Source organism: Tiliqua scincoides, chromosome 2, assembly GCF_035046505.1.
Source record: "Tiliqua scincoides isolate rTilSci1 chromosome 2, rTilSci1.hap2, whole genome shotgun sequence".
Classification (NCBI taxonomy): domain Eukaryota; kingdom Metazoa; phylum Chordata; class Lepidosauria; order Squamata; family Scincidae; genus Tiliqua; species Tiliqua scincoides.
In genome coordinates, this window is record NC_089822.1 from 107,990,618 (window position 1) to 108,015,047 (window position 24,430).

A 24,430-nucleotide genomic window follows, 5' to 3' on the forward strand; every position below is an offset into this window, starting at 1 on the left:
TGGTCCAGGATGCCTTCCTTCTTCCAGCGGGCGCTGACGTCACCTGTCCTCACTTGCCTGGGAGTAAGCCCCATTGACTAGCATAGGACTTACTTCTGAGTAGGCATGCACAGGCTGGGGCTCCTAGCCCGCCTAGTCTCGCCAGCAAATGATTCTCTGTAAAAAGTTTTACTTGAGAGTAAAAGCCCCAATCTATACCTGTCTACTCTGAAGCAAGTCCTATTTGAGTCAATGGCGCTTACTCCCAGGAAAGTGTGGAGAGGATTGCAGCCTCAGAGCCCCAGTCGTTGCCTGTCTACTCAGAAGTAAGTCCCATTAGAGTCAATGAGGTTTAATCCCAGGTAAGTGTAGTTAGGATTGCAGTCCAAGCCTATGCATGTCTACTCAGAAGTAAGTCAATGGCGCTTACTCCCAGGAAAGTGAAGAGGATTGCAGCCTGAACCCCATCCTATGCCTGTCTGCTCGGAAGTAAGTCCCATTCTAGTCAATGGCACTTACTCCCAGGTAAGTGTAGTTAGGATTGCAGCCCAAGCCCCATCGTATTTAACTGCGCCTACTGCAGGGGATCAAGTGGGGCAACAGGTTCAGCATCTGCAGTCCCTGTTTTCCTGGCAGGACTCAGCTCACCCCCTCCATGACTTACCTGCTCATCTCCTGTTGAGTTTCTGCCAGGTGCACACCTTTCAAAGGCACATGATGAGCTCTGCTCACAAGACAGGTGTAACCTTACCTGAACTCAGGAACATTCTCTGTGACTGCAATCCTATCCACACTCACCTGGGAGCAAGCCCCATTAACCACAGTGGGACTTAGTTCTAAGTAGATGCACAGGATTGGGCTGTAAGGGCTGCTAAAGACCTTCAATATTTGTTAGACTTTTTATGATGTTTTAATTAATGCTCAGTTAACAGCATTTGATCAGTTTTGGAACAGTGGGATTTAAGCTCTTTAAAATACATACATACATATATATGAGGGTTACACTGCTTCTGTTGCAAACACAGTGGAGCTCAGAGCTGAGCCAAGATAACAGGTCCTCTTACAGGGAGAAAAGTAGCTGGACATGAGCAACACTGAATGCAAAAACAGCCCCAAGGGCTAAACAAGGTAACCACATGCAAACGAAGGTAGGCTTCCTGTACTTCTTATAGTTGAGTAGAAGAGGGAATGACATCCTCTGTGCAGAGGTTAAACGTCTGGGAGTTGCTCTTTATTTCTTACTCTCCAAGAGCAGTACCTAATCTGTGTATGGATGGCTGGAAAGCAGTTTTTTCCCAGGATTAACTTAGATGCCGCAAGATATTAAAACCACTACTTTAGACTTATCCAGTCATGATTCTTTGTAGATAATTACTGACATACTTTTCTGTATACAAAGATATATGCTACAACATGCCCAGTCCTACCCCACATTTCTGTACGAAGACAATTCACATTGTGCATTCAAAATACCTTGAGCAAATCAGCATAACTCTGCAGGTGTTTAGATTTTGCAGAAACCTGTTGAATTTGCCAACTTGTTTCTGAATTCAGTATTTGTATGTAGAATTTGGATTGTTGTTGTTGCAAACATTTGACCAGCCTTGCAGTCAGCCACTCAGCAATCATCAGACAGATGAATGAATGAAAGTGAATGCTTTGGAAGGCAGAATGGGATTCTGCACTGATTGTATGTGTACGTACATACACAGATGATGAGTAGTTTGGATCAGAGAGCACACGGGGAAAATAAACATGTTCACAGGCATATGCATCCACATCAAAGGTTCTAGAGATGAAATGCTTCTGCTTTTTTCATACTGGCATATGTGTGATTGCTTATGACAAAATGTGCTTCAGCCCATTACTTTAATGGTACAGAGTGCTGCAAACACAGTGTTTACTAAAAAGATCTTACCGCCCACTCCTGTACTCCAGATGTGCCAACATATTCCCATGTACACCAGTGCAATGACACTGGTAATGCACCAAGTCGCCATGCAGTCACCCCCAACAGGGTTCCTCTGCATATATTCTCTGGTAGCACCACTCTCCCTTGCAAACACAGAGTATGCATCTCAAGCTGAAGAATAGGTGTGAGTGATGCCACTATCAAGTTCTTGTTTCTCTCTGTTTGTTTCTTCTTACTTCCCACAGGCAGCTGTCCCATCAGTAAAGACATTGTGCAGACTCCAAGGGATGCCTATAGCCAGCCTTCCTGCCTGCAGTGACCAGCAGCCACAGCTCAGTGAGGTTGCTGGCTTGGGGCCCAATCCTGAACCTTCCCAGCACCTGTGCCAAGCACCAGCACCAGCACTGGGTGCCATAAAGGTGCCATAAAGCACGTTTATGGCCCCTGGAGAGTAGGGAGTAATAGCAGGAGGAGGACATGCTGCCACCAGGGATAAGTGTGACTGCTGGGCAGCAGTGCGGCCTCTGTGGGGGCAAGAGAGGGCGAGGCAGGAGAGGGTGGGACAATCTGCCAGATCCTGAACTCTCTTGTCAGGCTGAAAAGACTGAAGGGACAGACTGGAAGAAACCCACTGCGGCCCCCTGCACCCTTACTTGGGGGAAGGGTACAAAAGTCATGGAGTTTGCAAGGGCACAGGGGTCTGACTGAAATGAGAGGCAGCCCAGTCCTATACTTCCCAACACCCACTGGAATAGCGGCACTGAAGCAGCTACTGCTTTATCCAGAGTCTCTTTGGGGACAAAAGTTCCCTTCCCCCAAAGAGACTCTGGGTACAGCAGTAGCCGCTTTGGTGTTGCTGTTCCAGTGGGTGTTAGGAAACATAGGTTTGGGCTGCCCTTTATTTCAATCAGACCCCTGTGTCCTTGCAAACTCCATGACAGAGAGTGAACCAACTGGTGCAGCCAGACCTCATTGGCAGCTGTTATGTGGCTGCCTGTTTGATAACTTGCAATGGCACAACAGAAGGAGATGGTTGGTAACCCCACTTGTGTTATTTCAGATGCTGCAACAACATCAATTAAAAAAAAAAAAGAAACAGTGGCTGGTTCACACTTGTTGTCTTTATGTTAGCCAATAGGGATTCTCTTCCACCAACCCCAGTAGTTAACCCACCTTAGGTAGTGTCAGGATGGGACCATGTGGGGTCCACTCTTCAGCCTCCACTCCCAGGATCTGCAACATCCTCACCCATTGATTATGGGCTCCAGGGCAGACACTTCTCTATGGTCATCAGAAAAGGTTCCCTTACCCTGTGGAGACCTCCGTGACTGCCTCCATTATAAGGTGCAGCATGTACACCATTGGCATGGCTACATCAGCATGGGTGAGTCTCCTTAGGATTGGGATGTTAATTGGTTTTAGGTTTTTTTGCTGTGCAATTTGTATAGAGGAGCTGTCATAAAAGATTATTGTTAAAGGATGTTGAACTTTCTCTAGATTACTTAGGACACAATCCTAACCAAATGTCCAGCACTGGCATGGCTGTGCCAGTGGGGAATGTGCAGCATCCTACAGCTGTGGGGCAGTCACAGAAGCCTCGTCAAGGTAAGGCAATGTTTGTTCCCTTACCTCAAAGTTGCATTGCCCTTACCTCAGTCCTGGAAAGTTAGTTAAGATTGCGCCCTTAGTTACACATACTAGATTTTGTTCCAGTACTTCAACTCTTGTCTCAGCTTCTGACACTGAGTATTATTGCAAAGAAGACTGGCTTTTATATATAGTATTAAGAAGTATTTATTTACATAAATGAATAAGCAGCACAATACCAAGTTACATACAAAGGAATTAATGCTTAGCCTAGAAAATTTCATAGTCACTATGATTCTAAATTCTCCTTTCAGGAACTACAGTAATTAAACTCCGAAAAATGCTTTAAGTGGCAGGCAGAATTAATCCTCTTCCAACTATAGGTGAAGCAAACACAAACTGTGAAATACTCACATCACAGTACTCTATAATTTATAAATATTGTTGAATACTAAGTGCATATGTTAAATACAAAAATATCATTGGATGTTAAACAGAGTCAGAGATCAAATATTTGATGAAACTGGTGATCTTTGATATCAAAATTCATAGAAAATAATATTTAGGAGGACTTTGGGAAGCATTTTGGCTGTGCTTCTGACAACCATCAAGTGGTGGGGCCACTGGCTTCACAGGTAACCTTGACATAGTGTTGACAGTTTTTTTCAAGTATGCAAAATAAGGTAGTAGAGTGAGGGCCCAATCGTATCCAATTTCCAGTGCCAGTGCAGCCAGGCCAATGGGGCATGCACTGCATCCTGTGGTGGGGAGGCAGTCACAGAGGCCTCCTTAAGGTTGGGAACATTTGTTCCTTTCGTTGGGGTTGCATTGCAGCTGCACTGATGTTGGAAAATTGAATAGGATTGGGCCATGAGTTGGCAGAGTTCTTGAACTGTATCTCTTCCATCTGTAGGGGTATGTGTGTGAGACAGAGAGAGGTGCTTTGAATTATCTCCTCATAAGAAAACTAGCACATCAGGGAGAAAGGTTTGGAATAGACCCCTGCCTACTATGTTAATTACTACATGAAAAAGTTTTTCATATGTGGGAGCATTCACAAACATGGCTAATACGACGTTAGGTTGGCAAAGTTGGGTTTTGGCTGAGGACCTATGTTTATCAGAGGGCCCACCTGGCTGGTCTGATTCCTGAACCTTCAGTGCCATTGGTAGCATTTAATGCTAGATGTTAGATCTAATGCAAGAGGCAGAGCAGGAGACATGAGAGGTCTAGTGCAACCTAGTGCCAAACACACCCTTGCAGACTGAACCAGCATGATCCACAATTCTGGCACCTTATTCTGTGTACTGTGCAGAATGGCTCTTGAGTGAGAAGTGATGAAGATCAGGCACTTTATGATTCAATAAGGAACTGAGCTGCCATCACTCCCAGGAGATATTCACCACATAGTTACACAATCATGGCTCTGATATACCCTACCATTCAGCTGTGGTTCCTATTCTACCCAGCCTATCTTTACCTTTCCTTCTTATCACTGTGATATGATGAGACGTAGAAGGAAAGATTGCTAGGTTCTGTCACTTGGGAGGCAAAAAAAAACCCAGAATGCAATGCAAAACAAAGCATCCCACTCATCACTCCCAACAAGTGTATCAAACCTTTGGAGAGCATTTCAACCAACAATTACATTTGCCTGTGGCATGGATCCAGCTTAGATCCATGGCACATTGAACCCCCTGAAGCAGTTGTGTATCAGCACAAAGTCAATTCCAAATCAGCAGTGTTGGCCCATCTGGTGTAGTGGATCTCTGATTAAAACCTGTGTCTCAAGAGGCTTCACTGGTTCTATGTGCTGCTCATTGTGAAACATCAGGATTCAGATGGCACCCACCTCCTGTTCTATATAACGCCAGCATTTTCTGTGGACATTTTCTAAGCTAAGTGTCTAAAGTGAGAAACTCCAATGAAGTTGCTAAACTGTCAGACTCATTTTTCTCCAACTCTGACTGATAGCTCTTTGAATTGTCCATTTGTCTGTCCGCAATGACAGCAGTAATCATTAGGAACAAATGGCTTGGCTGACTTTTGCGGCCTACTCTGGCTCTGTCTCCCAACAAAGAACACAGAGGAAACTCTAGACAGTGTGCAAATGAAGGTCCTGTGCTCAGAGGGTCCTTCTTACTGATTCTGAAAGACACGGTTTTCTCAGGCTGTGGATATTTATAGCAGTAGAGAAGGAAGGGCAGGAACAAAGAGTTGAACACTCCACAATTGGTGTGCTTGTTGGTGTGCCATCCTCTCCCCCCGCTTTAAAGGCCAAGGATTCGGAAGGCATCTCGCAAGTCGTCAATCTCATAAAGTGGCTGTGAAAGGAGGACAAGAGCCATCAGTTTGCAGGAGCAATTTGCAGGGGTGGCGAGGAAGCACAAGAAAAGAGGACCATAAATGAATAAAAAGACAGACAGGAGGAAGTTGAGAAACCAAGGAACAAAGAAGTAGTTGGGAGTATAAGGAAAAATTGAAATTGGTGACGCAAACAATAGAAAAAACGAAAGAGATATGAAGTTAAGGAGGCCGAGAAAAGGATGACTATGAAATGGGAGAGAGACTTGATTTTCAAAAGGACAATGATGGGACTCCCATCATGGGAGGCAGGGAATGGCAGGAGAAAGACAGCTTGGAGGAGAGATAGAAAGGAAGAAGAAAACCCCACCCAGACAGTGGAAGACAACACTTTCTCACCAAGAGGATACGACGGAGCTTTCTTGCAAGACGGACAGAGTTTTCTTGAAGGCCTTCCCATGCTTTGAAGGTCCTGTTGCGGTTGTCTACAAAGGTGTTCCAGCAGTAAAAGTAATCTGACAAAAGAGGTATACGGGAGATTCAAACTCAGCATTTGGTCATTAGGCATTTAAGTTTGGTCATTTAAGCTACACTGCACTCAAGGTGATTTGATATCATTTTTAACTATCAGTGATGCTAGAAACTGTAGTTTTACCAGGAATGGGACTGAGGATTCTGTTAGAGATCCAGAAGGCTGCAACCCTAAGCACACTTACGTGGGAGTAAGCCCCACTGATTATAATGTGACTTATTTTTGAGTAGGCATGCATAGGATTGGGTTCTAGATCTCCAGTTTCCAAAAGTTATTAGTAAACTGAATTAAGAGCCCAATTCTATCTTTTTGCCTCCCACTGCTGGTTCAGGTGGGAGGCTTTGCAGGGGAAATTGGAATAAATCCCCCTACCCCTTCGTAATCCTGCTCAGCAATGGGTCTCTTCAGACATGCACCAACTCAAAGACCCCCTCTTTAGCTGGTGCAAGTCCAAAGACACAAAAGGGCCTGGAAGGCTTTAAAAAGAGGGGATAGGATCCAATGCGCGTGATTGTTGCCACACTCTCCCCACCCTCTCCCCGCTGCTGCCTGACCTACTCTGGTGGGTGCTGGCCATTCTGGCAATGTTGGAACTGTGTTCTGCTGTGCCAACTGCACATGCCAACCAAATCCTAGATAGGATTGGACTGTAAATCTGTAGTGTAGGTGTGCTCGCCATTTCAGCATAGAAGTACTTCTTTCTTTGCCTAGTTGTACTTTATCCTCTCCTCCCTCACATCTGTTTCCACCTCCTAAATTCTCTCCTCTCCCTCATCTCACCTCTGAAGCTCATAACGGCAATCTGTGCTCCTGCGCGATGGAGGCGTCGCAACCCTTCAGGCTCAGCATTGCGATCCTCACAGAAGTACAGGCGGGACGCAAAGATGCGCAGAGTCAGGTTTGGATAGGCACGCAGGAAGTCAGCCACGTGCCGGGCACAGTCGTAACAGGGGCTCCATGAGGTGAACCAGGTGATCCGATAGCAGTGCTTTGGATCCAGGTCCCAAGCAGAGATATAGCGCAGGAAGATAACTTCAACATGGCAGCCTGACTGAAGCAGTGACAAAAAGGAGGGAGGATGTGGCCAAGTGATAGACAATGAGTAGTTAGAACCAGGGAAGCATTAGAAGTTAGCCAGGTCAGGCACTGGCAGAGCTTCCTAAAGCTCCCCAAGGCCCATGTGCTATACCCTGAAGCGTCGCAGCACCCATGTTGCTATGTCAACAGCAGAGTAACATGCTCAGCCAAACAGTTCCATTAACTTCTTGCTCCCAGGGGCACTTTGCTCCCTGGGCACTCCCTAGAGAGCAAGTATGATTGGCTGGAAGGAGGGAGGACTTGGTTCTGCCTCCTTGCTCTACCTGCAGCCAAACTGTTTGAGCAAGTGCATTATGGCAAGCGCATACACTACACATGACAGAAGAGGAGAAACTGCCTGTGCAAGTCTATCAGGCAGTTCTGGCCAAACATTTGAGTTGCATACTGATGGCAATGACAGATGTAATAAGGCAAGTGGAGAAAAGTCACAGGGGGTGGACTTTTCTCTGCCTCCACTACCCACCAACTACAGAGGGGAGAGAATGGCCTTGGGGTTCAATGTACACATGCATGCTTTCTGCTAGCATAAACTATTTTATAGCTGTCACACACACAACTAGGGCATTGCGCAGGGCCTAGCCACTGCCAGAAGGGATGAGCGGCGGGGTCTATGCGATGATGGATGCTGGACATCCACCAGTGCAGGTAAACTGGTGCAGGGGATTGGAGGGAATAGGGGAGGGTGATTGAATAGGGCAGGGTGGGTGAAATGGGGTGGTGACAGGAGCAGGGGGATGGTGGATCAGGCCTGGGAGAGGGCAGGTTTGCCAGTGGCAGTGCGCACCAAATCCTGACCCCCTTCCCAGGCCCAATCCACTTTAACATGGATCAACCTGGACTTGTGCCAGCGATCAAGCTAATGCTGGTCTGAGTTGATCCATGGTGGCTGCTGGGGGTTACCCTGGAGCAAGGGAACATGTCCCCTTACCCCATGAAGGCCTCCAGTGCCCAAAATTTCCCTGTGGGATATAACAGAAGCTGCACCATCACTGCTGCATCACTGTGAAGGAATTTAGTTAGGATTGGGCTGTAAGTCACAGTGACACGGGTAGTAAAATAATGGACAAGAGGGCAAATGTTCTGATGTGCAAGCTGCAGGAGGGGAGATTCTGGTTGAATATCAGGATGCATTTCTTAATGGTAACAGTGGTTGAGCAATGGACTTGGTTACTGAAGGGACGGTTCTCCCACACTGGAGGTATTCAAGCAGAGGCTCAACAGACACCCTTTGGAGATGGTCTAGGATTTTCCTGCTTCAAGCAGAGGATTGGAGGACCAGATGGCCAGGAAAGCTTCCTCCAACTCTACAATTCTATATTGATAATTTGGTGGGTCTGTGAATGGGCAGAAGAGTGTGCCTACTGTGGTCTACAGACAAGAGCCTCATACACTCTTGCTCTGTACCTTATTGCGCAGATATCCAAAGTCCAGGGAACAGGAAGTGGCACTGTCCCGCCGCTTCACCACATAGCAAAGGTATGTTTCATGACGCCCTTTGGCCCAGCGCAGGTTCTTGAAGTGGTAGAGGAACTTCTTTTGTTTCATAAGGACGCTATGGGGGAAAAAACCCACATCACAAGGATTAACAGCAAATATTCAAGTACCAAGGATTGGTTCATTGGTGTTGGAAAGTAGTACAAAACCACCTGGAGGGCACTAGGGGGCAGTGTATTATCCAGGATGCAGATGACTCAAGAGGCTGCCTGTCTCAGACCTTTACTCTTGTCCCCATTGAAATTTGGTGGTGTGTCTCTACCTGCTTTTCTCTCCTCTGCTTTTCCAGTGTGCAAGCAGCTGTCTTCATGAGCTCTGACCAGCTGCATAGCATCACACGTACCTAGGAATAACTCTAGGATTCTCTGTTCCAAAGTTTAGGGTCTGTGCAATCAACAGAGATGTGCATGTTTTGTAAAGTGTTTTTTTCTTCTCTGAAACTTTTTACTGCCTCTCCTTTTTTACCGTTAGTAGCAAACTAGCAAGAGTTGGTGGGGAGTAAGCAGGAAAAAGGGTTTTATGCTATATGAGTCTGCTTAACTTATACTCGCAGACCCCTTTTTCCAACAGTTAGGAGGGTCTACAACAGGGGTGGCCTGTTGCTTTCAACTTTAGGGCTCCTGGATCTTTAATAATTGTGTATAGCTGCAAGATGACAAATTGCACCTGCTGAAATTCCCTCCGCTACACAATTGTTAAAGGTCCAGGAGCCCTAAAATTGACAGTTGACCACCCCTGGTCTACAGGATAGCTATGCTCTGAACTTGGAGCAGCTGTAGAAGTAAAACTGGAGGGAACAAAAACTAGACCATCTATTCACCATCTACTGGGGCAAAAACTCACCATCTACATCTCTAAAAACTCACCATCTACTGGGGCAAAGAAGTATTTCATATGCACAGTACTTGAACTTATAAAGAAAGGAAACACTTGAGATGATGGTTGATCATTAGTGAAAGTGAGCAGGTATAATCAGGTGCAGAGTGCCAGTACAGTATAAAATTTGGCAGAAGCACAGTGGAATGAGAAGGCCTCTGAACTGAATTGCTCACTGATTTTATGAAATGTCATGAGTGCATTATGTGTTGGTTAATATCTACTACTTATCATTATGAAAAGTATTCAATATAATGTTAGTAACAAAGAAAAAATTGAACTGTGTTTGGAATACCATTGAGTCTGTGTGTTTAATTTCTGTAAATCAGTGGCTCTCAACCAGTGGTACATGTACCACCAGTGGTACACCAGGTGCTGTTGGGTGGTATGTATAGCACCCACTGCCCAGCAGTGAGATCGCAAGGGGAACTTCCAATGGGAACAGGAAGCTAGAGCTGGTGGGCAGAGCTCAAATGTGTGATTTTCGAGCACAAGAAAAAGCTCTTCTGTCTGCCCTGAGCCTTTTACTGACCTTGGAAGCTCCCATTATGGTCTCCGAAACCTGAAGTAACTGGTGATGACATAATTGCCAGTTACTTTCGGTGACACCTATGAGGACAGCGCGATGGCAAGTGGTACGTCAGGGGAGCAGCGTTGAAAAATACTGCTATAAAGGAAAGTGCCAGGCCCATTTTGCCTTCTTCCCTGGACAAAAGACCTTCCTCAGAATTCAAAGTCTATGGGGAACAGTTGCAGTTATTCAATGGTTATTGATTTTTATCACATGTTCATCTTGCCTTTCTTCCATTCTGGAACTTAAGGCATATGGAGAGTCCCAGCTAGTCATCCATCCAGGCACAGAGCAGACCAAGATCTTCTTAACTTCAGCAATATGGATGGTGCTGTCACACCACCTCTTCTAGGACAATGGTGCCTAGGATGGTTTTCCCAGTTAGAAAAGGCACATTGTACATGTGAAAGGATACTTTTCTTTATTGTATAATCATATTATTCTCCAACTCTGTTTCTTTGAAGAAACACTTTACCAAAGATAGTTGTGATCAATGGATATGATTAAATAAGGAAAGGTGGGGCTATAAGACAAATGAATCCATTTTTTTTTCTTCCGCACATTCTTGAGAAAATGTTATCAGATGAAAAAATATGGGATAGGAAATTTGAGGAAATTGGATATTTCCTACTCATTTGAGAAAGAGAGGAATTTGTTTGCTTATCTTAGCAGTTGCATTACAGACAGGACAAAACTTAAAAAAAATAGATTATAGGAACAAATTTGTAGTTCCATAAAAGGAAAGAAAAATTTGAGAAAGCAATTAAAGATATTATGGTATCTGCTACAGCCTTTTTCTCTCTAACAGCTGCACAGGCAAGGGAGTGTGAAAAGGATAGCGGGGGCGTGAACAATTGTGCTCACCCAGGCAAAACATACACCACCCCCAAAGGCAATGCAAAACAGGAGTGAAAGGGTTAAAAATAATCCCAGCTCATCATCACCTCCCTTCTCTGATGAATTTGCAGTAGCAGTGAGCCTCAAGTCACTACTTTGGTTTCAAACTAGGGAGTTATTTGGTGACATTAGCTAGTTAGCTAATGATTAATGATCTGGGCACAGGGGTGCAGAATGGTAAGCACTGCTGGGGGGGGCTTTTTCTAAATCCCAGATTCGGCCTGCAGGCTGGGGTTTGGAGTACCCTACTTTAGAATGAAGGAATCAGGAGGTACAGTCAGTGACTCATGTGATATGGACTCCTGTGACAGTGAACAATTCCTACCCTTACAAACTTGAATGGTATATACAAACTAAGAACATAAACTAAGCTCATAAACTAAGAACTGGAACCACTGTGGAAATGCATTCACCAGGTTTGGTTCCAAATATCATCTTCAGTGCAGGATTGAGCAAAAGCAAATTAGTTAGGCACATTTACAGTTGAAGCTGGCTGTAAATAGCATTCATTGACTGGAACCAGCGCCATCATGAACCCTTCCCCCAGCTGTTATCAACATTAAGCAAATGGTTTGTGCTCTAAAAAAAATTAAAGCTCCAAATATATGCATGCACATGTGGCAATTAACAAATATGAATGAAAAGTGGAGAGCCCTTCTGCAGCATACGAGAAGGTGCAGGTCTCTCCATTGAGTCCCCACAGAGTACAGCAGGACTTCTGAGTAAACACACAGGATTATGCTGCATGTTACAAAGGCTGCAGTCATATGAATGCTTGCCTGGTAGTAAGGCCTACTGAACTTGATGGGGCTTCCTTCTGAGTAGACATGCATAGGATTGTGCTGTAAAGTATGTGGTACAAACACCAGCCTTTCTTGCATGAAGCCTAGAGCAGAATTTTACCATCACAATGAACCAGAGAGGTAGGCTAGGTTGAACATAGTAACTGAGTAGTGGTTTGCATGTGAATTTCAGTATTCAAATAAAACAAATCACAGAACCACTCTAGCTGACTAACAATAGCCTGCAATCTCTCATTTCAGGAAGAACCACATCTAGAGGCATGAGCCCTTACAGTTCATTCAAGGGGAAAAATTTATCTTCATCATCATCTTCTTCTTTAGCATTTGTCCCATTTGGTGGTTGGATCCACTATTTTGGATCAGAGTTGCCATATCTCTTGGTCACCGCCTTGGTCCGGGTGTAGGTGGGTGATTTTCATGTCGCCATGCAGCTGGTCAAACTGGTGCTGCTTTGGTCAGCCCTTCGGTCGTTTTGCCATTGACCTCCAACTGAAGGCCCTTCTACACCAACATATCGCTGTTGGCACCCAAAACATGGCCATACCATTGAAACCAGGCTTCTCTCAACCTGTCAGCGATTGGAGTGATGCCATACTGCTGCCAGATGTTGTTGCAGATGTGGTAAAAACGAGTGATACCACTGATCCAACCCAAATCTTTGTCTCCATGACACAAAGGCGATGTTTGACTTCTCTTGTCACCAGCCAGCATTCAGCTCCGTAGAGTGCAACAGGCCAGATGAATATCTGGTAGATCTTTGACCTGAGACAGTTGCTGATCTTCTTGTTACAAAGGACACCAGTCACCGTGCACCACTTTGTCCAGGCTGAATTTACTTGCACAGTGGTTTCGTGATTCAGGCTGCTGTCAGCCCTGATCATCGAACCAAGATATCAGAACGTCTCAGCAAGCGGCAGGTTGATGCCATTTACACAGATTGTCCCAAGCTCATTGGGGAAAGATTTATGCTCTGGCTTTCCCCTCTCATTGAAACAGCTGCAGTGGGACTTAAAAGTTCTTAGCTTTGGGGGATTGTGTCCTAGCTTTCATTCTTCTGTCAATGAGAGGGTCACACTCACAACCTGCTCCAAAAATGCAGGGTGGGTTGGGAAAAGCCACTGGTTGGGAAAGGTGCATGGTGGGAAGGTTCACACCTTTTTAATGAGTTAACTTTCACATTACCTAGATTAATCACTGAAAGATTTACAACTTTTTAATGAGGCGATACTTTTCAAAGGGGGGGGGGGGGAGTCCAAGAACTGGAGACCTAGTCAGATTGCCAGACTGCATGATAAAGTGAAAACTCTAATAACACCTTGTGCTATTTTCAGTGACAGATTGCACAAAACGAGAGCCACATTTGTGACTGTTGCGGACATACCCTAAAAAAAAACATCTAAATCACTTGTACTGCTGTTCAAAAAGAAATTAAGGCAGCAATCCTAGCAACACTTTCCTGAGAGTAAGCCCCATTGAACAACATAGGACTTACTTCTGAGTAGACCTGGTTAGGATTGTGCCCTAAGGCTGCAATCCTATTCACACATGAGAATGAGTGTCCAATCCTATGCATGTGTACTCAGAAGTAAGTCACATTAAAGTCCATGGGGCTTACTCCCAGGTCAGTGTGGATAGGATTGCAGCCTGTGTTCCATTTAACTCAGTGGGGGTTACTTCTGAGTAAACATGTGTAGGATTATTACACTCTAAAATATGGAAGCATACTGCAGATAACGTATGATTCTCCATGCTGAAAGACAAGCTCCAAGTATGTGGGTTGGCATGCTTTATAAATCATGGTTACAGGTTTTGAAATTCTTAATTGAGGAACCTATAGCTCAGATGATGAACATATAATCACAGGAGAAACTGAACAGCAAATACCTATAATTTGAGAACAAAGAGGTGAAAAGAACCAAATTCTACGCATGTCTACAGAAGTAAGCCTCACTATAGTCAATGGGGCTTACTCCCAGGTAAGTGTGGATAGGATTGCAGCCCAAGCCCCCCTCTTATTTAGTGGGATCTGCTGCAGAAGACCAGGTGGTGCAAAAGGTTCATTTCATGTGCATTTTAAATTATTTTGCTATTAAATTCTATTTTAATTGCTTTTAGCTTTGAATTTTTTAAGGTGTCTTGGAGGCCAAATATTGGGAAAAAAATATTGAGAGAGAGAGAGAGAGAGAGAGAGAGAGAGAGAGAGAGAGAGAGAGATGCTTCTGATTCCAAAAACTTGTAATTAGGCCTGTCCACCTATAAAAAGTTTCTGCCATTTTCATGATGAAATAAAATATTCAAGTTAATCATAGTGTTACATTTATTAATGTATGATAAATATAAATTAATATGAATGAATGAATGAATGAATGAAGAGTTAGAAAATTTGCAATTAGAGCCATTCTTGTATGGTCAGATGCACAGTTAGATCTCCAAAGTATAGGATATATTCATTGGACCAACTATTTTTGATGTAAGGGTGTATAAGTTTTTGAATCTTGAGTCTATTTATCTAATTAAATTTTTTCAGAGAAAGAGACATATTCTTCACATAAACTGAATGGGAATTTTCAAAAGCATATAGAGCACAAAAACATATGGAGCACACTAAATGAAAGAGGAACAAAAGCAAGTTCATAAAGTGGGGTCATCCTGGCAAATGATGCACACAAGATAGAAAAAGAGAAGAGAAAAAATGACTGAGAAAATGACAAAACATAATAATGAGAGAACATATTTGTAAGAGAGAGCGAAAGAGAGAGCGGTGACAATGTCAAAGCACTGTAGTCATGAATGAAATGGGAAGACATCTGGACTGCTGAGTCAAATGGGGGAAAAAGAGAGTACAGTAGTATACAGCAAGTTCATACCAAGTGTATTGGAAGTTGCAATGCACAGAGGGAGAAGCTGGCCATTTACCTGTCCATGACCGCACTGGACTGATGTGGGAAACCTCTTTGAGTCACCAAGCTCCTAGCTGTGTCTAAGTAGCCCTCCAACTTGAGGTACAGAAATGAGAAGTGCTTGTGGGTGGGTGCCTCTCAACCAAGCTCTCAACGCCCCCTTAGGAGTCCGTTTGTCTGGGGTGGAGTTACACACTTCACCGGAGCTGTGGGCACTGATTCTAAAAAGATGCTCGACTCTGATTGGCTGCTTCTCCCCCAATTTTAAAACTCCTTTCCCTCCTAAGAAAAACATATGAATTAAACTAAAATAAAGGTTGACATGAAAAATAGTTATTGGTTATACCAGAAAGGCCAAGAACTGGGTTGCCTGGGTTTTACTTCCAGTATTCTTTTTCACTTGTTTCATGACTATTCTTGGGCCTCAGCTGATTTATCAACCTGAGCTGTTCTTTGAAATTAGATAAAATAGGCAAATATTGGTTATGAACATGCATGTCAAGAGAAGCCATTGGGATCTAAGATGCCACAGGAGTAGCTAGCTCCAAGACAGTTTGTGACATGCTTTTCCAACCCACCCATGCTCCAGTCTTAAGTATGACTTTGTACCAGGTCTTATATTCGGATCTTACCTCTAATGTTACAGCCTTCAGATGATGTCCTTGTGGAGCACCACAAGGCTTCTCAAATTAAGTAGCCTGACGTTTCCCAGGTAGGCTCTCACAAATGGTGGTGATGATGATGGTAAGTTTGTTATAAGGTCTCCAACCAGTGTCTGTGGATTCTTGCCTGATGTAGATCTGAAATATGATTCAGGTTATATCCATGACTCTTGCACTGTTCGGCCTACTCAGGGCTTCGCACTGTAAGAACTCTCAGATTGGCTTTGGGTCCTTTTTTGGAGTTTGGATCAGGACTATAATTTTGGTTCTGCCCATTTGCCCCAGACATTTTAGTTCCTAAACTTCGCCAAGCATGCCTTCTTAAAAATATCATGAGCACAAGAAAGGCCAATCATTGCCATAAAGTTTAGCATTTAAAGTGGTGTTCAACAAACAACATATGTAATCTCAGTTAACTTCACAACAATCCTATAAGGTAGGTTAGTGTAATTGTTGCCATATTGCAGAACAGGGACTGTAGCTTGCCTAAGGCTACCTTCACTGCTGAGGGGAGATTTCAAATCAGGGACTGCTGTGTTCACCACTCATCTGCTCAGCCACTATGCTGTACTAGCTCATGCCACAAGGTATAAAAAAGCTTGCATCTCTGATCCAAAAGCTTCTCCTCGTAGAACACAAAAATAAGCCCTGTGAATTAGTTTGCTGTGCAAATTACAGCAGAGGTATTAATTCATGAATGATGTAGGACAGTGGTTCTCAAACTGTGGGATGCAACCCACAAGTGGGTCACGACCCCATTTTTGCCAGGTTGTGGGACCAGTGCAACCTGGAAGCTTCAAGGCATTCTGGGCCACGTTGTGCCCCAGAATACCTTATGGATTCCAGGTAGCGCCAACACATAACCCACTTTGTTGGCCGTGTCATGCCCCAGAATGCCCTGTGGCTTTGCATTCTAAAGTTTGACCTGGAAGCTGCAAATCATTCTGGAGCGCAACATGACCACTGCAACTGACAAAGTGGATCGTAAAAAGTTTGAGAACCGCTAACTTAGGCCCATGACAGCTACATGACCACTTTCCCACATGTGCATCTGTTTGTTCTCTGAGGTGTTTATCTGGCACTGTTCTGTGCATTTCTTTGCTTTCTGAGGCAGGGACACGTGAGAGGGCTTTTTCTGAAGTGACACCTGGATTGTGGGACAACCAATCGTTTGGAGAAGGGAAGGTAGGATGTATAATTGTCACACTTCAGTACCTTTATTGACATATTAAAAGTTTACAGGAATAAAAGCATGATGGATGTATAATTGTATAAATGAAGAAATGAAGCATGGGTAGGGGTGTTTGAAAATGTTTTTATTTGCTTGCAGATTTTGTGGTTTGAAAGGCAGAAAATTTTGTTGTATGTTTTTATTCCAAATTCTCATTCCAAGTTCTCATTTTTATTAATTTTAAGCACTATAAAGGTGTACTACGTTGGTGATATAGTGTCAGCAGATGCAGCCACAATATTGTTTCTATCTGAAATGTAATCTATTTTAATTTCTGGAAAATATCTTAAACACCAAAATGCAGTGTTTTGTGTTTATATGTGTTTCCAACAACAACAACAACAAAAACACCTCTAAGTATGGACATTTAACAGTATCTTGAAAAGACTGATACATGCATGTTTACATCAAGTGATGATTGCAACATCAAGGAATGACTTGCACATATGAATGAACCATTGTAGGTATAATACTGCAGACAGAGATTTAGTTTTGCCTCAGCTTTACCGTTGAATCAGAGCCCAATCCTGAGCTGCCCCGGGCTGCGGTGGCACCGAAAATTGCTGCTGCACACATCCTGCAGCATATCCTGCACGCATAAGGCAGCCACCAGCGGCACCTCAGGAAAAGGGGACTTTTGTCCCCTTCCCCCAGGTAGAGGGAATAGCCGCACAATGGTAAAAAGCCTGGTAAAATGGTAAAAGCCTTCGTGTCAGGTGGCGAGCCCAACACGGAGGTTCAGGATCCCTGGAGCATCACTCCACCAGTCCCTCCTCCCTCCCTCCCCGCTCCCTCCCCCAGCATGCCCCCACCCTGTCCCCACCTCCCACCTCCCTGTCATGCCTCCTCCCCCTCTCTCTGCCCTCCACCTGCCTCCCCACTCCCCGAATGCCTCCTCCCCATCTCCCCCCACTACCCCGCTTTTCTCTCCACTGCTTGTTAATCCATGCAACCGCCAAGCAGCGAGGCTTGGCGCCCTCCCAGTGCTAGCCCAGTATCAGCCATCGCTGGGCTAGCATGGGTGCTCACCTGGTGTTAGGGCTCACCAGTGGTAAGCCGGCGTGCGGAGCTCAGGGTTGAACTCTCTGTTCTCACACACACGCTCACACTCAGCTACTAAACAAGGACAGAGCAAATGGTTCAGTTGGCTACTAAAGCAGGACAGAACAATGATCTATGTATGTGTGAATCAGGCCTGAACCAGTGCTGCGCATTGCCTGAACATAGCCATTTTCAGCCTTTTTTCATCTCACTACACACTGAGAAAGTGCTAAAATTGTCAAGGCGCACTGTCAGTTTTTTTTTTTCAAATTGACAAGGCACAATGCACTACCAGGCAGGGGCTCACATCCCCCAATGGTCCCACTAATATATGAGCTTCCCCCAAACTCCCACAGCACACCTGCAGACCATTTGCAGCACACCAGTGCACTGTACTGTAGCACCGTGGTTGAAAATTGCTGCCTTAACACATCCTTTGAACCATCTGTTCTTGCAGAATGCTGTGCTGCCTGGAAGATGAGATAAAAGGGCTGGGGTAAATATCTGAAAATTAAATTGCCTGTGAAGCATCTGGGGGTGGGATGTTGCCTGTTTTAATCAACAGGAAGTGGTGCTATCTGGTTGTATAGATATAAATAACTGTTTGCTTTCCACTCATCTTCTTGCTCAGATGAAGTCCCATTTTGAATTGCGCGCGGTCAGCTTCAGTTGGCCATTTTTTTTTTCTCTAGCCGCATGTGAATATTCATTTCCTTTCCCCCAAAGTGAAAACCTCAGAGCTAAACTTTCTCTGCCTGCCCAAGGCAGTCACTGAAACTACTGCATAGCTATCCTCTGTGGTCTGATTGTTGCACTATGTTTTGTATGTCACTGTAGATCTACACTGATTTCTTTCATTTACAGTATTTTTCAAATTTATATCCTTCCCATTCTGGCTGAACGTGAGTACTCAAGATAGCCAGTGTAATCATGATAAGTCATCAAATGCCCCAATTTCAATGATAAAATGACAAAACAGCAGCAAAAAGCTGGTCAACCCCAAGGGGATTGAAGGGAATATCTCTTTTTTATTTCTAAAAGCCACAAGCATATGTGCCTGGTTAATTTCACGGGGAGCACAGAGAGAAAATATTCCATCTCTCACCCTTGTCACCCTTACTTCCAAAGCCCACAGCATTCACAGAATCAAGCCCCACTGGGTGACAAAAGTTCACCTGGATTCCAGCTACTTTTTCAGCCAGCGCAAAATGCTGATTTTCATCTTTAACCCAGGTTAAATTCACAAGTTCTGGATGTTCCTCCAGAACTTGCATAATATGTCCCTGCTTCTCCCTGCAGTATATGGGCTGCCATATTCTGTATTCAGATACCCAAGTATAGTACCCAATACATATCTGTGGGCAAGTGCAAATGGAGGTAAAATATGGTGTGTGACCCTAAAGTACTGGTGTGTGTCACTTAACAACCTTCCACTTAATGACAGACTGCATATACAACAGTGATCAAAGTACAACAAAGAGGCTCTTAGTGAGGCAGTCAGGTCTCCCATAGCCTGCAGCAGAGTGTCTGTTTACACAACAAAGAGGTTCTTAACGCAAAGATCTATCTGCAGTAGCCTGTGCAGCCAGCTAGTGTCTGGCAGGGAATGTCTGTTTTCACAACAAAGGCATTAGCCTGGACTAAATGTTCACTTAATGACCTAACTGCATAACAGCAGGGATCGAAGAACATATCCCCATTGTTAAGTAACGCACACCTGTACTCAGAAGGAAGGTGCTATTACTGTATACTCTGCTCTTAGCAGTCGCTTCGAGTCTGACCCTGAGAGGGCCAGTCTTAGGAGCTGCGGAGCCCAATTGGAAACATTTTTTGCAGGGCCCAGGTTCACAGCCAAGGTCTGTAAAATCTTAGGGATATAAAATGATAATAATTTTGACTTTATAGAGACATTATCTCTTTATGGTAGAATGGAGAGCAATCAAAATGTGTGCTTGAAAAGTGCATGTGAGTTAATGGACCAAATGGATCTACGCACATTTTAATATAAAATTGCATACATGTAAATTACATAATTCAAGTACAGCAAAAAAAATTTAAATGGTAAATGATGTAAACACACACAACCGAGTTGTTAAGAATGCAGAAGAAAATTAAAATCATTGGTGTTCTCTGTAAAACCTGCAATGTGGTGTTAGATATCCATTGCAATGTTATATTTGACAAGACTGTAGTAGAGTACAGTGCACAGGGGCACCTTAGCAGTGGGGCCCAATTGGGAGCAATTGATCCAATTGAATTAAAGCAGCCTGTGCCCGGAGGAGTGGAAAGTCAGATCCCACTGAGCTGGAACCTGAGCTCCTAAAGGAGCAAGCTCCCCCAGCGCCAGAACTTGGCACTGAGCCTGCTCCTCAGTGCTGGCAACAGGCCAGGAGAAGTGTGTGAAGGAGGAGTGTGAGCCTCTGGGCCAGAAGACTGACTACCCCTTTAAATCTCTCTGCTCTACAGGCTAGGAGGGAAACTCTGGGCCTGGGGATATTTAAGACTGTGCATTCCTTCTCTGGCCATTGTTGGAACAAGATGCTCTTTCACTTCCATCCCTGCTGCTCCTGCTCTTCCTCACTCAGAGCCCAATCCTGAGCTCTGCGTGCCGGTTTACCACCGGTGCACACTGTTCCAAAGGTGCCATAAGGCATGTTTACAAGGTTTAACGCCAGCCCAGTACTGGAGCTAGTGCAGCTAGCCCAGTCGACGCTGGGCTAGCACCAGTGGAAAGCTGGTGCTCCCTGCTCAGTGGTCGCCCAAACCACCAGGCGGCAGAGAGGTAGGTGGGGGCATAGAGGGAGGCAGGGAAGAGGCATTCCTGAGCGGGGGAGGTGGGGGAGGGTGGGGAGGAGGCATTCCAGGGGAGGGAGCGGGGTGGGAAGAGGTCGGGACTGATGGGGCTCAGATCCACTGGATCCTGAGCCCTGTGTTGGGCTGTGTGATGTGACACAGAACTCTGATTCTGCAGCAGCTCCAGAGCTGCCATAGAATTGCAGGGCTACTTCTTTTACTTGGGGGAAGGGGATAAGAACATAAGAACAGCCCCACTGCATCAGGCCATAGGCCCATCTAGTCCAGCTTCCTGTATCTCACAGCGGCCCACTGTGATGTCCCCTTCTCTGGACATCACTGTGATGTCCAGAGAGAGTCCCCTTCTCTCATGGAGGCGGCGGTAGCTGCCTGGGGCACACTGGATGCTGTGGTAGGTATTTTTGGCGCTGTGGCAGCCCTGTGCTCTCTGCATCTCAGGACTGGGCTGCCTCTCCTCACTCTGGAAGACAGAGCAGGACAAGAGGCCTGATTCCTTACCGGTTGCCACTATTGTATACTTTAAAGTACAAGGGTTGATTCAAATGGTGGTTTTAAACTCAAACCATCCTGTGCACTAATTGACATGAGCAGTGCTCACATCCTTGGCCCCTCCCTTTGCTTCCAACTCTAACATGATTTTTTTTAAAAGCCAACCATTTCATTCTAGAAGTATACACAACATACCGGCAGAAATGCACATAAATACACCAAATTTATGGTTAAAATCTATAAATTGTTAAAAAAAAAAAATCTCTGGAATGTTAACACATGGAATAAATTTATGGTCTGCCAAGGACTATTGCAAAAACCAGACATGGTACAGATGTATTAATTGAAGTTTAATGAAAAATGTATTTTAAAGGGTCTGAGTATAAAACAATATTAACACTGACACTTCATAATTAGAATCAATATTCATGCAGAAAGCAGATTAAACTTCACAGTCTCTTTGAAATGAACAAAGAATAGAATTTTTAAAAACAGGGGAAGAAACTAGGTCAGCAGTACCCATCTAGCTACATTATAATGAAATGCATATAAATGGCAAAATTAAATAGGCACAATATAATAAAAATTAATACTTAGACCAGTGTGGTCCAACACACTGCCTGTTTGGCCCTTTGTGGTGGACCCCAAAAGCCCTGCTGCAGCCCCCACCCACCACTCCTCCTGCTTTCAATCTCCCAGCCACACCATTCCAGCTTCTGGAGAAGGAGAAACTGGAACAGCATGTCCGGGAGATTTTAAAAAAACAACCCACAGCACCTACCACCATCTCCAACTTCCTTCCAACCGAACCTGCCGAGTGCCCCTTTAAATCTGGCATCCAAGTCTCAGCAGCTCAAAACCCAGAAGGAATTGGTGATGACTTCATTACATCACCATCAATTACTTCAGAGTCTGTACATTTGGGAGGGTCACGCCAGGGTTGCGTGGTCCCCCCAGCTGCCAGAAAGAGGACTACCCTGACTTATAGCCCAATCCTATACTTGCCGGTGCCCGCTGGAGAAGTGGCACTGAAACGGCTACCACTATATCCAATAGGTGCCAGGAAGTCGCTGGGAGTCTCCTTAGGGGAAGGAGACTTTTGTCCCGCACCCTGAGGAAAGTCCTGGCCCCGCCAATGGTTCTCCGCACATCTGCATTGGCTATTTTGCCAGTGCAGACACGAGAGCTTCCGTATTGGGCTGACATGGAATTCAGAATCGGTCTCACCCCCTCCCACCCTGGTTCCTGTCCCACCTTGCCCTTATTCCACCCCAACCCCCCAGAGGCCACCACACTACCCCAATGGTTTCATTTACCCCCAGCAGTGGTGCATTCACCTCTTGCCAGTACTGGGCTTGACTCCGGCCTAGTACTGGACTAGCTCCGGCCCAGCGCCAGCACCCCATACTCTCCAGGTGCCGTAAATGTGCTTTACAGCACCCAGCATCAGTGCTAGCACTGATAGGAGACTATGGGATTGGGCCCTCAAAGAATTCTTTGATTCTATGAGGATTAAATACAATGGCACACATATGTATTTTATTCTTGGATGTTGTACCCTCTGACCCTCCAGAAGCCCATTCTTCTCACAATACATTCCCAATTCACCTCAGTCAAGGCCCATCACCCCAATGTCCGCCTATTAGATGGTCCTTACTCAGCCTGCCATTTTAGATTTCAGTGGTAGGTGTGTGAGTGTAAGGAAATTACAAGGGATGAGATTCAGCAACATCCTGATCTCCAATCTTGTGTGTTTTCATTGCAAAACATCAGAGCATCAGCTGTGATTTTGAAATACATACCAACCAGTAACCATAGCAGTGTTATGAACACAGAATTACACATTTAACACTACGTCTGTATTTATGTCAGATGGATGGATAGCATGGATAGCCAGAGAGCTGACCACTGGCCAGAGACAGAGGTGGCCTTGAGGTATAATCAAATGTCATCTAAAATATAAGCCACCCTAAAAGACATCCTTGGCCTCCATGCACCCTGCCGTGCTCCAGTCCTCAACCCTTCATTCCTCCCTTGTTTTGTTGGCATCCTTCAGTCTCAGAAGACTATGGTATCGCGCTCTGAATAGTGGTTCTGTCCTCTCCAGTGCGCGAAGCCTGGGTAAAGTTGGTATGGAGGATAAGCTGTTACCCATGCAGCAAATCCCACCTCTCCACATCGCTGAAATGGTCCAATGGAAAGGCAGAAGCCAATACGGTTGGTTCCAGCGGCGTCGCAGGAGTTGCCAGAACGTGACTGTGTTCAGCCATGAACTGCCTCAGGGACTCTGACTCTGGATTTTGCCTCGAGGTTGACTCCTGAAGCCTTTTGCATAACTGGATGTAGCCACAAGGCAGTGGAGGTTTGGGATCAGAGTTTTCCTTCTCTCAGTTGAGCTGCCTTCCCAGGCTAACAAGTCCCATCTACCTGTTTAGTCTGTTTAGGCTATTTAGTCGCCTCTTACGACAAGTACAGCCAAACTGAGGGCCTATTCTTACCCCCCAGCCCCCAGGGGAGATACTTTGTACTCCACTTCCAAGCACAGAGCTGTCTGCCCTCAAAATTATGCTGCTTATTCATCACTGGGGAGAATATTCTTTGGGCCCTGGTCTACCAATAGGGGGGGAGAAGGGGCAATCAAAAGCTGCATGTCCTTGCTGCAGCACAAGTGTGGGGGAGGATGTGGTTTGCGCGGGATGCAGCCTGCTGCCTTACCAGTAGATGGCTTAGAAGCTGCATCAGTTCTTTGCAAAACAGCAATGCAAACCAGAAAAACTTGACGGGTGGATTTTCACCTAGGGGCTACTGATCTGTGGTAGAGCATGCGTGTTGCATGTCAAATGGCTCAGTTTCAACCACTTTGCAGTTAAATTACAATTAAAAAAGAATTTTAGGTAGGCATGAGAACCTGTTGGGAGCAGACAATATAGTAAGTAGACAATACACTGCAGACAAGACAGATCAATGGCCTGGCTTGATATAAAGCTGTTTTGTATGTGGCTAGATGTCACACCTCTCCCCTTCTGGAATGCAACACTTGCATTCATTTTAGTAGGGCTTGTGCCTTTCCCAGTGAATTATTGTGTGCCAGACAGTCAGATTTGCCCATCATCATCATCATCATCATATACCACTTTTCAACAAAAATGTTCACAAAGCAATTTATAGAGAAAATCAAATAACTAAATAGCTCCCTGTCCCACAAGGGCTCCAGAAAAGATGCAAAACACTAGCACATAG

General features: G+C 45.0%; 1 protein-coding gene across 1 annotated transcript; it reads right to left on the minus strand.

The window, feature by feature from the left end:
- Window positions 1–5,748: 5,748 nt before the first annotated feature.
- On the minus strand, window positions 5,749–14,977 carry AICDA (activation induced cytidine deaminase). Its single transcript, XM_066612676.1, has 5 exons — window positions 14,970–14,977; window positions 8,817–8,964; window positions 7,095–7,365; window positions 6,182–6,297; window positions 5,749–5,802 (listed from the first exon to the last, which is right to left on the minus strand). Exons 1-5 carry the CDS (start codon window positions 14,975–14,977, stop codon window positions 5,749–5,751), a joined length of 597 nt encoding a protein of 198 aa, XP_066468773.1.
- Window positions 14,978–24,430: the final 9,453 nt, after the last annotated feature.